At 32.7% G+C, this 12,765-nt stretch overlaps 1 protein-coding gene and 1 long non-coding RNA gene across 18 annotated transcripts; one reads left to right on the top strand and one right to left on the bottom strand.

The window, feature by feature from the left end:
• Positions 1-1,264: 1,264 nt before the first annotated feature.
• On the bottom strand, positions 1,265-4,838 carry LOC117156799 (TBC1 domain family member 13). Of its 2 annotated transcripts, XR_013058286.1 has the most exons (11): positions 4,698-4,838; positions 4,556-4,629; positions 4,307-4,432; positions 3,892-4,045; positions 3,668-3,824; positions 3,313-3,511; positions 3,050-3,251; positions 2,855-2,977; positions 2,726-2,783; positions 2,419-2,575; positions 1,265-2,327 (listed from the first exon to the last, which is right to left on the bottom strand). XR_013058286.1 is itself a non-coding variant. In XM_033334161.2 (10 exons), exons 1-10 carry the CDS (start codon positions 4,715-4,717, stop codon positions 2,498-2,500), a joined length of 1,191 nt encoding a protein of 396 aa, XP_033190052.1. In that variant the 5' UTR covers positions 4,718-4,838; the 3' UTR covers positions 1,265-2,497. The 2 variants fall into 2 exon arrangements, 1 of the variants encoding a protein (XP_033190052.1); XM_033334161.2 differs by having other exon boundaries at positions 1,265-2,575.
• Positions 4,839-4,938: 100 nt separating this feature from the next.
• Positions 4,939-12,695, top strand: LOC117156800 (uncharacterized). 16 transcript variants are annotated; one of them, XR_013058291.1, is made up of 6 exons: positions 4,990-5,070; positions 6,048-6,111; positions 6,204-6,329; positions 6,569-6,723; positions 6,805-10,600; positions 10,795-12,695. It is a non-coding gene; the product is annotated as an uncharacterized LOC117156800 (long non-coding RNA). The 16 variants fall into 16 exon arrangements; XR_013058301.1 differs by having other exon boundaries at positions 6,048-6,723; positions 6,805-8,500; positions 8,570-8,610; positions 8,679-10,600; XR_013058297.1 differs by having other exon boundaries at positions 6,048-6,723; positions 6,805-9,220; positions 9,309-9,416; positions 10,334-10,600.
• The last annotated feature ends 70 nt before the right edge of the window (positions 12,696-12,765 follow it).

Raw genomic sequence — 12,765 nt, 5'->3', positions numbered from 1 at the left:
CTTCATCTTTTTCTACTTCATGACATTAAACTTATTAAGATATTTTTAGTCTTAATTTCTTATTATATTCTTACTTATAATCTTATATATAGTATTTACAATCTTTTTTTGTTAAATCCTTCATTTCCTTTACAAAGTATGCATTTATTTTAATAAAGTGAAACCACAGCCATCCTAATAGTTTATCATAGAGTAACAAATATTAGCAGCTATCAGTAACAATAAATTAATATTAATATGTGTTTGAATGAATCTTTTCAAATTCGTGGAATATTTGTACATAGCGAACCAATCAGTATCATTCGAACACCGCCGAATATTGACGACGCCGTACGAAGTTGGCCGAAACCACGTTCGTAGCGGTGATAAGAAAATGAGCGGCAAAACCCTGCGCCGTACGAGCATACAAGTTTTTGATCACTTTCGCATGACAGGAGTTGATTTGGTTTCACCGTTTATTGTGAATATGTACCTAAAACTGTATTCTTGGACTCAATAAACTTTAAATCTCCCCTCTTAAATAAAAAAAAAAGAGTTGATTTGGCTCTATCGATCAAACAGCAGGATCAAATCATTGCAGAATTACGTAATTACACAAATTATTGTACAGAAAATAATGAATTTATTGTACAATTATACGATTACTGCAAATTGACGAAGCATTTAATTGTTTAAAATCCCACCAACATCCACAATCCTCAAATCCTTTTTAACTTCCATTAGTCTAAGGAATAAGTTATAAAAAATGAATTGATAAAATTGGTGAATATTAAGAGAATAAAAGAGCATAAAAAGTATTCGAAACCTTCTGAAATTCCTGGAAATGGTATCATTTTCCAAGAAAATTTAAAAGCGAAAAATTTTAAAAAGATAGGGAGTATACAATCTTGAAGATGGTAACAATGTGTCGATAATTCTTGGAATTTGATGTCAATTTTCAGAATTTTCGATAGTTATTTCGCGGATATTTTTTTTATACAATTCTGTTTAAAATTCCATGTGTTCTTAACTAATTTTTTCACTAGTTTCAATTCATTTTATTTATTGCTTATCCTACTTCACTTAACTACCTATTAGTTCCTACTTCAACCACTGCTGGCGGTGCAATCTTATTCTATACTCAGTCGATAACGTCGAAAGTAATGCTTAAATGGTAAAACATTCGCAAATTAATAAATAAAAGAAATCGCAAAACTTCAAAGTTTGAGATAAACAGACAGAAAAGGTGGGTTATAGAATATATATAGAATTGTAAAGAAAACAATTTATGCAAATATAACATTTTTTTATTTTATAAACGCAGAACAAACGACGCAGGTCATTACAAAAATAAGATTACAAAATATAATATTTCACTTAAACACAGTACGTAATTATTGCGCGTACAAACGATAATAATATTAGTGTTTAATGATTACAAAATGTATGTCGAATCAGCCAGTATTACAGACGCATTCGCACATCTTTTATTTTCTTTCTGCGCTCTTGTAATTATTCAATAACTACTAGATTACCTTTCACACTTTTTTCGTTAAGAAATTTTTATGAAATCTCAACTTACTAATAAATGCTTTTTTGAATATCCAAACATTTGTTCTTTTCGTTTTTTTTTTTTTTTTTTTGGACATAACAAAGATTAGATGGCTGAATTTTTCATTCACAGCACAGTTATTATGTTTTTCTTAACCCTTAACAAAAGTACGTTTTATTCAAAATGTCTACTTTTTAAAAGTAAACTTGCTCCTTTCTTTTATTGCTATTTATATGTATATATCTTAATCGAATCATTCAATCAAAAAAAAATAATAATAATAAGATTAATGGCGATAATGTAACTTAAAATTTTTAAATGAAACATCTTTTTAATATTTAAGTTACATAAAATATTTAAACTCACTTATTTATGTAAATTTAAACATGCTAAAGTGCAATCAATTTTCTAGGAAGAAAAATAAAGAAAAAATACTTAAGTATAAATCTTATCAATAACAAATAACTAAATATATCTGCAGAAATGCGATAAGAATCATTGAGTTTACAACTCACTTCATTTCTTGTTAAGGGTTAAATGAGTCTCTTTATTTCGATTAATAAAGAAACAGAGAGCCAAATTCAGATTCTACCAATCCCGCCCTCCCAGATACATACAAATGGAAAAATTTTTATATTTTGGGAGTATAAAACGTTGTTTAAAATCATTTTACTTTTCAACGATTCTTACACGTAATACGATATTTACGTTATATCTATATATGTATATATCTATGCGAACCATTTAGAACGACTCTTTTAGTTCTGATAAGTTGTTCGCGTAAGGATGCTCAGGCCTATGTGTAAGATCATAATTTGCATTGTAGAAATGAGAAAATGAGAGAAATAAGAAGAAACAAAGGGTATAACAGCGTTAGGAATATATACCTTTGAAGGATGTTTAAGCACTCCATTCCAAACGATTCGTTTATACTTTCAATTCTTTACGAAACAGCACTATTACACGTTACGATGAGTTCAGACTTTTGCCTGCCAATGCAGCTGCCTTAGAAAGTACTATTTGGATGTCAACCGAAGGAAAATTCTAAAACAAAATCAGAATAAACATTACTACATTAAATTCAATAATATTTCGAAGGATATCTTACTGAAAATAATTTTTTCGTTTAAGTGCAAAAGGTATACGTACATTCAGTTTTAATTTTCTATGTGGTATAAAGGAAATATAACTTACTTGTAAAAGTTTAACATTTGTAGCAAAGTCTCCAGCAAGTAATTGGTCCCTCAAGAGTCTGAAAATTTTCACATGCTTAAATTATATTCATATTTGGGACTAAAATTTATTGCAACAAAAGATACTTACAAAATCATGGCACAGCAAATATGTATCAAAAAACTGAATCTATTCTCGTCAGCAAAAAGTGAATCCCAAATTCTCATGACATCGGGTAATGGAAATTCTTGTGAGAGAAGAAGCGTTAGCCATCTAGAGAGAGGATAATTTTTATTTATAAAAATAATAATTTCTAAAAAAAGAAAATTATTTCTATTAGCTTACCTGAAGCTATAGTATTGTGGACATAATTCTTGTTGATGCAAACGCATCCAAACTTCAGGATCATTAACTTTGACTTGAGTTGTGAGCTTACCCATCATCGAATTTATTCCAAACTCAGCTTCATCCAGTGATTTTATAAAGAAGTCACGGATCTCACTCATCAGATTGGTGAAGCAAAAAAATGTATCTGCTTCTGCATGTTCTATAAGAAATATGTAAATGTGAAATATAAAGAATTTAAAAGTGTATTTTTCAATGATTACCTCTCCAGTTTTGGTCAGGGTCACAAGCAAATGCGTGATATATAGGTCCAACAATTTCATTCATACCCTGTACATATCCTTGTCCTGGATTTAATTTGGCATACAGAAAGAGTATCCTTTCTAAAACTTCCCAATGAGCTTCACCACCTTCCGCTAGTGGTGCATAATCTTCTGTAGCTTTTCTAATAGATACTGCTATCTATAGGTAAACAAATGAAGTTTTTTCACAACACTAATTTAAGATATGAAATTGAAGTAGTTAAACGGCGTTACCTGCTGCTTTCCATCCGCAATAAAGCATAAGAATCAACATTAATACCATTTTTTATTTATAGTATCATTAAATATGAAATACCTTAGTGATACCCAGTCCCTTTCTCTCTACATTTGCACTTCTTAAAACTGTATGTTGCACTCTATGATGTAAACGTCTCTGTCCATTAGCATTTACAATCTCTTTACGTGGATAATCGGTGCCTTGTTGGAAGAACGATATATCTGGACATAATCTCCTACAAATATAATTCATTATATTTCTAACACATAAGAAACTGTTACATCATATGGTCAAAAACATACCTAACATCTTTGTCTATTTGTAGAAGAACTTCATTATCCTTAAAGTAGGTTTGCCACTTACTATCAGGATTTAAATTTAACGGATGATCGTGAAGTGTAACATCTACTCTTTCTCCATCACTATTTGCTTCACCTGGCGTGACAATGAGATCCTCTGCAATGCCAATTTCATTACTGACTATTTCATTATTTATACCTTTATGATCGAAAATCACAGGTGAAAAACATCATGAGTTACATTTTATTTATATATTATATATATATATATTTATCTTTTATAGAAGAACAATAAAATTCAATATGCTGTTAATTAAATTCACATCAGAACTATCTTTCCATCTGAGTTTGGTATTAACTTATCATATTTTTCCATGTGATCTTTAACTGTAAATCAAATAAGAGAAACAAACTGTACCAATAAACGTTTTATAAAGCGTTCTTTTACGAATAAGCGTTTCTGACCAACTGGCTCTTGTTGAAGGTAGATAATTTAATAAAAGTTTCCAGCATAGAGGTCTCAAACCTCCTTCATCCGGTATTCCTATAAATAATTGACCATCAATTAGTAAGCTTTTCTAATCCATCCATTTATTACAATATCCACTGTGACACACAAAGAAGATTAAAAGATATATATATATATACACATATATAAAACACATACCATGGAAGCATAATCGTTTGAGATTAATGAGATCTATTTCTTCAGCGTTTAGTGCATCATCGAATTCATATAATCTAAAGAAGAAACAAGCATATATAACTGAAAATTTTTCAAATCAACTAAGATTTCCTAATATAATTACCTTTTTCTTAAAATACTCATGGTGACTGTGCGCGGCACATGCGGTGCTTAACAAGAAATCCACTATGTTCTTATCGGCATTCAATAGGCATGTGGGCGTAGAGCAATACCCACTTCTTACATTATTGTCAGTGGCCGGCCAGATTGACAGGCAAACTAACCGCCATTTTTCCTGTTACGCACTGATCGACCGCTTACATCAAACAATGATTCAAGGGTCTCGTATTAGGGTGTGGAATAATCTTTCTTATCATAGCAATATGGCACTATATACTCGTGACTTCGTAACTACAAGCACGTGAACTACAGTTTCTGCACAATCTACTCGCAGTCGTGGTGGCGGGATAGCGACGGGTAACAAGGGGAAAATACAGGTGTGGAAATCGCTCTACAAACGGGACTACGTGAAAGTTGTAGTACGCGTATAGTGTTACAAAAGCCTTATAGGTTTTCTTAAAATGGATTTTCGTTTTTTAAATATCTTGGCTTAAACTTTATATGGACCGAGTAACTCAGATATATGACACATATGCTTCAAAACGTACTGTAGCTATAATGCTACAATGCGTATTTACTACGCGGTTGGTCCGAGTTCAAATCCGGCAGAAGGTTTACTAATTCTCATTTATTTTTCTACTTTTTTTGTTTTCTTTCGTTTCTCTTTTTTACGAATCTTACCATGGAAATATTATATATTACGTATTATATATATTTATAAACATTATATACTGTATTACATATTACATATTATATACCACATATTATACATTATTTTACACAAATTTCAAACTTGAAAATGCATTTATAACCTAACATATTATCCTAATCGCCTCATTCACAAGTGTACATATATTATTAAATGATAAAAAAAAATAGATAAAATGCAAACTTCTGCTGGATTCGAATCCGAACTAGCAGCTTTCTAAGAAACTACCATAACGTTATACTATTACTATTGGGTTGTCCGGAAAGTTCGTTCCGATTCACATTTCGATTCAATATACATTCATTGAATTATATAGATGGCATTTTGTTCCACAACCTTTCTTGGCAACTTTCTGGCAACTCTTTGGAACTTTCTGGGCAATCAAATAGTTTACAATATGAGACTTGAAGCTAAGACAAAGACGAATTAGGACTAAATATTATCAATAATTAAAGATTATAATCAAATCTAATCGAAGAATATAATCAACTATATATAAATCAGTACTAATATAAATATATCAATAACTAAGGCTAAATACTATCAAAGACATACAAACTATAGTAAACACACATATACTTATTATGTTAGTCTACATATATAGTAATTGCCATATACAGTTGTATAATATGTATTTATGCGCAGAGCATACATAATTCTATTGAGTACATTGCTTGTCGCCTGTGGTTTAGGTCAATCATCAATAAAGGTTGGTATTCTTCCTATAATTGTCGCAATAACCAATGTCTGAAGTCGAACAGAATAGTTGTTCAGTTCGTGAAGTATTCTTTTGTCTTGTAGTTTTCGATTGTGATGGTAAATTAGAAGCATATTTTCTGAATCTTGAATCAGACCTTGCGCCTCTAAATGTACGAATTTTTCGGTCGAGGTGTATCCAGTTTATTTTGTAATTTCGAAGTATTAAGGGTAGGTGGAACTAAACATTAAGCTGTTATCTTCGATGTCTCTTACTTTGGTCCGGTGGTTTCTAATTATTTTCAGTATGAGGAGGTCAATTCTTATGATATTAGCTTTGTCGTGTAGATCGCCTTTGTTAACATATTTTGTATCAACCTTTGCCCGTGATTTCATTTACGTGGGCCTTTGTGAGTTTGATGGATATTTATTATATTTGTTTTATTGTATTTGTTTTTTGCCATCTGTAGACAAGGCCACCATCTCACGCAATATCTGATACTACGTCCAGGTCAATTAGTACTGCCCGAAGCATTGATTTATATTGTTTGCCCAACAAATGTCAAATGTAAACTGTGTTGTGCTTGAAACTGTGCCGAGTTTCGAGGATTATGTTGTGCTTATGGTAGATTAGTTACATAATGAGCTTATTGGTTTCAATTTATTTTGGTGGAATTGTGGCTTAGAATACTCTGCTTATTTTCAGGTAATAAACAAATAGCACGATCATCCGATAAGATCATCTTCTTGCAGAGGATTCATGGGGAGAGATTTGCAGTTTTCCATGTTCTAGGAAAGTATTTCAGATTTAAACAGTTGTCGAATGATACTGTGTAGTGGTTTGTTAATGTTAACTACAGCTGGCACATAGTGCCATTTCAAATGCGATTTCCACAACTGTGACTCCCTCTTGTAAGTATTTAATCAAATGATTCTCCCAACGAAATAGCCAACCTACATACTGGTACACCAACAGGACGAGAGAACTCATAGATACTCAACATACTGACTCAACTGTTTCACATTTTTCGCAAGTGAATGTGGCTGATCTGTAACGTGCAGACACATACATACATCCACACACACACGTGTACACATATACGCGTACATACATTCGATGGATACGAAAGTACAATGGAGACGAAACTGCTAATGTGGTAAGTTCATAGGGCATGAAGTAAGAGGCCAAGTGATGACTGGAGGGTCATTAACACAGCTATCTTTTCGTTCGAAGGAGCAAACAGCTGCGAGAATTTGATGATAGAAATAATTTTTCCATGTTTATCGTGTTCTCAATAGCTGAATTATAATAGTCCCAATAGTTATATTGACTTGTCAATCCTAATCGAAGTTCGTTCGGGTATCACTAGAACTTGCACAGAACCTGTATATTCTTTTTTTTTTATTTATTTATTTATTTACATTTTACAATTTGTCCAGTAGGACATTTGGTAAAATATTATAGCTTAGTGGTATAATAATATAACATGTGGATGGCTACCCCTAGTGGGATACCATCTTCGAATTTGATTGATTTATTTGTTTAGTGTGGTGAGTGTTTGTTTGTTAGGTTATGTCCTTTGTGAGATCTGTTGGGCGTTTCCTTTTCGATCTTTTTTTTATTTGTATATTCTTGGTAGCATTACTCGCACTTTTCTCGCCAAAGATCAGGGTAGTAAACAATGTGTAACGCACGAACATTCTGATCAGGCACTTTCGTTTTGAGACTTGCTAGACATCGAATTCAGCAATGTCATTCTCGTGCGAGCTTTTTAGAGCTCCAAGCAGTCGTAGCAGTAGAGTAAATTAGTCTCTCAGTAGTCAGAGAGAACAGTCTCGAATCGCTAACGTCATGAAGCAGTTTCCGAGGAGCTTGATATCGTAGATTAATTTACTCAGTCGGTAACGTTAGACGAAGCAACGGATCCTCAAGACATACTAAATGTATTAAGTTTAATGCAGAATATATTAATGATGAAGGTAGAGATGAGGAATTAGGTAAATAAATATTAAATTCAGATGTTAGGGGCAAAAGGGAAAGAAAACACGATAGTAGATAATACAGAGACAAACTTAACTGCGCATAGGAGAACGATATATTTAACATTCACGATTTTGAATTTTGATTTTGAATAATGTGCAGACAAATTAATGAAAAACTATAACCTGGACAATAAAGTGAACTCTGTCAGGCGCTTTTAGATTGTCGTGTAGAAATGAGAACATAAAAATTCTTTAGATTTTTGTCTGGTCGGTTTTGTGCGATCAATAAAATGTATGTCACATCATTTGAGAAAATTTCTCACAATTCGTATCATACAATATGCCGTTTAGATACAAATAAATTCCGTAATATAGCAAAGTTTCTTTGCTCACTTACTATTTACTGATTCTATATCGTGGTAAGTATTATCTCGTATGAAATTAATCCGATAAATTCCAACAGGATATTCATCAAAATTTTATTTCAGGAACTTACCGAATACGTGCGAGTATCTGAACTTTAATCAAGGTGTGAAATACATTACGTTAAAGCATACATTTGAAGGTTTGTTATCGCAATAAATCCGTTTGTTTCAGTGGTCTCGCAGATGATCTAAGGATGCATTTGAATAAAGTAGAATTTGTACAACAAAGATAAGTAATAAATATTTTTACCTTTTATTAATTCATATTGTTAGTATATTTATCGCACCACACATCCGTACATTATTCAATGTCTTTCGGATATGTAATGTACATAGTATAATCCTACAATCCTATATTGCAACAAGTACATAAAATATAATGCAATACAAAAAACAGAACAATATACTATAATATATAGGTAATATTCGGATAACCGTATAGCCATGCTTCTTGTGTTTGGTTGGCTCTTCCTCCCCAATTTTCCGTGCTGTGGCTCCTTACTTATTCTTTCCAGAAAATTTTCTTCTCATATATTCGATGATTTATATACAACAACTTGTAGGGATGTATATTTGTAAATATCATTGAAATATGGATTTTAGGGGAAGAAGATTATCGTAAGGAGTTATGAGATTATTGCATGAAGGATGTAAACATACATATAGTTGACTTGTAATTTGATATATGATGCATACGCATATATACATATACACGTATGTATATACATATATATGTATTTAAGGAAAGAATGTTAAACATTTTTTTGGAGATTTGTCGTATTCAGCCAACAGCTTTTCGCAGGATTTTCGCGTGCTTCTTCATATTCTGCTAATATGGAATAAATCATTGGGAGTAGGATAAGAAAGACAAGAGACGGGCTAACATTGTTTATTACTTTTTGTATTCAAGGTATCTCGAATGAATTATTACAAGCAATAATATAATCAAAGGTAATGAATAAAAAGCGATGAAACTAAACAATCAGACGTTACACCTCACTCGTTATTGGTCACAATTATCTCATTCTCGAATGATTGATTTTATTTCGCATTTTTACTGTTCTTCTCTCACGCGCTCTCTCTCTCTCTCTCTCTCTCTCTCTCCATTTAATAATTTGTACTTCTCTATTGGCGCAATCCCTTGCCTCTCTATAGTCTCTAAGAAACCGGTTGATTGCTTCACCAACGTCGACAGATTTGCGAGGTTTTACTATACGTTATCTTTACGACGATAATAATGTCGATGAAACGATGCGACTCGATTTTGTATTTATTACCAGTCTTCGGCATCTCTCAAAACGCGTATTCTATCGCACGAAAAATATAAAAAGAAAAAGGAAGAAAAAAAGAAATAGGAAATATTAAATAAAACGAAAAATACAGTAAAAGATCATGGACAATGATTACTTAGGAATAAAAGATACAAATTCTATTTCGTTGATTGAGAAAGGAAATTTCTCGTTTAGAATCTAAAGAGAAACTCCTTTAGAATCTAGAATGTAGTAGAAAATTAACGGAAGAAATCGGAGTGAAAAAGCATTCGAAAGTTTGAGGCGGCTATTTTCTTGTTGAGATCATTTTTTCTTGTCTCGTTCATAGTACGCGTGATTCCATTTGTATGCACGCGTGCATACGCATCTGAACAAGAACAGGGGGTGGTTAAGTCCGGAAAACTAAATTGAGTCACATCGTTACGAAGATCATTACGTTTAACGACGACAAATTAGTCGTCGTTTACATCAACGCGTTCGATTCAATAAAATCTGGTTGATTAACAGTAAAATGAACGTGTTTTAGTCGTAATAATTCTTTTTTTTTTTTTTTTAGTCCATAATTACATACCGTCGTTCTAAATGGATGGTTATTCTGGGAATATACAAAGTACGTAGAAAAAGAAGGGAAAGTAAAACGTTTCCGTTTTTACCTATGAATTAAAATGCTCCACCTTTGTAAATATGTGAACGTATCTCGCGTAATAGCTAGAATTACGTACTGGCGGTTTTAAAGCGAGTCCTCTCGGGGAAGCGGCAAATTTCTATGCGTGGGCATAACCAGTGCAGTCATTTGAGGGAATTCCTGACGAAGGTTCACGAGGTTCGTACTTCTCACACTCTGCATATATCCTTCTTCCGACTTTTATTTCTTCATTCAAATAAAATTAATTTTTCAGAAGTCGTTCTTACAGTATCGACTCCCTGCGTATTTTTTTAAAACTTTTTTATTCAAATATAAGTTTAAAAATTCAAAGTGAAATTACGTTTTCATACATAAAATTTTAAATCTTGCAGCTTCATTAAAAGAAGACGACCAGTAAACAGATTTTAAAGATTATTTGAATACCAGAATGGAGAAGAAAGTGTGAACAGTCGACAGTGTGAAAGTGTTGAGAGACAAAAGTCAAGCCTCGTATCTTCGCGTGAAAAATATTTCGGCAAAATACACACAGTAATTTCTTGGACACGGCTTAAAACCGCCGGTAGAATCGATGGATACCGCCGGGTTAATATTCCTTTACTTTTAATCATAATGTATCGTTACAATGTTCGTATAACAATAAAGCAATATGCAAATAGTATGAAGACATTTTTTCTCAAAGTGTTTTCCGCTCGTGTGGCGCGTTCCGTGCATCGCGCGAGTCGAGTTTAACAATAAAACATTGCACTTTCATCCGTCTCATTCGTTATCTCATTATTTTCATTTCGATGCCCCCTTTCTTCTTTTTTTTCAATTTTTAACTCGTCTACGTCTCACAATTCACATTTTTCATTTCGTATTTACCGCGGGCAATACAGGCAACGCTCGATTCTTCTTTTTCTCTTGTTCTCGTCTAATTTTCTTTATTGCTGATCAACATGGTGCAACGTTTCATCGCCGTTTATATAATAATACGTTATTTAATATAATAAATTATCTTTCATATAAGGGTATAATATATTATCCGATAAGATAATATATTATTCTCGAATAGTTATTTTCTTACGCGAGCTTGCAAGGGTTCGCATGTCTTTTACACATGCCTTAAGTGAAGTCGTCTTCTTGCTTTTATTAACTATTTCTACCTTTCTAATTAATTCTTTTTCTTCTTTTTTTTAAGTCTAGGTGTGTTTTAAACGTTTCAAACACCGCCTGGCGGCTCTTTGGAAACGACCGGTCTTCGAACCCGTTGCGTCTGCACGAAACATCCGCTCCGAGCTTTTTCCGACGTTTTTATTTTTTCTAGTCGTCGATATAGTAACCAAGTACATCTTAACCCTATCGGTCGACCTGAGCGAATTCGAAATCACCAAATGTAAGTTAACTCTTCGAGGATCATTGTGACGCCGTCATCTCGCTCTCCAGCTTGCAAAACTTCGTTTCGCTACACGATTTATGAATCAGCCGATAACCTTTAATCGGTTGCCATCATGATTTGCACTCTTTTTTTATTCTCATTTGTTACTTTATCCAATTTAATTCTAATCTGTTAAATATTTATAAAATATCGCGTGTCAACGCCTGAAGCCCGGAAGAGTTAAATAAAGTGGAAAAACGAGATATAAAGTCGGCCAATTTTTCGCGATTCGCTCGAGTCGCTCCAGTGCAGTCGTATGTTTCATACCTTTTTTATTTTTTACGTTTTTTTTTTCATCCTTAATTATTACAACGCTTAGAATACACCATTCTATCTCTTTTCCTTTCTTTTTCACAATTCTTGCACGCAGACACAAATATACACGACTTTCTTTCGCTCCATTTCTCGCACATTTTTCATTTTCGTCCGTACGTACGCCTAGTTCTATCTAAGTTCACGTTCTTTCTTCCTTTTCTTTAATCAAAGTTCAAAGAAGGAACGCCGTTTTTTAATAACCTGTCTCTGGTCTTCTAGAAAACCTTCGATTTTCTTTTCTTTTCCTTTTTTATTTTATTCATTTACGTCGAATCTTGTAATTCGACGACCTTTATTTCTTAATACTTTGATGACCGGAATAGATCTTCACGTTGGAAGTCATTAGAGCTCGTTTCAATAAAACAAATTATGCCAAGTAACGCGTGTTATCTTATCCCCTAAAGTGTCTACTAAAACGACGAACAATCGCGTGACGATAGATGAGCAGACTGTGGATATTTATGCGTTTGAATCTAAAAAATTCTTTAGAAATTTCACAAGTTCAACGCCTATTGTTAGAAAACTTGCGTCTCTGAATCTAATTTAACTTGACTATCTTAGCTAATTGTAAGTGACAAAAGAAATAAAAAAAGTCAAGGGAAATATACTTTTA

The sequence above is a fragment of the Bombus vancouverensis genome, chromosome 4, assembly GCF_051014615.1.
Source record: "Bombus vancouverensis nearcticus chromosome 4, iyBomVanc1_principal, whole genome shotgun sequence".
Lineage (NCBI taxonomy): Eukaryota > Metazoa > Arthropoda > Insecta > Hymenoptera > Apidae > Bombus > Bombus vancouverensis.
The sequence above is the reverse complement of the archived record's forward strand: the minus strand, read 5'-3'. Positions and strand labels throughout refer to the sequence as shown.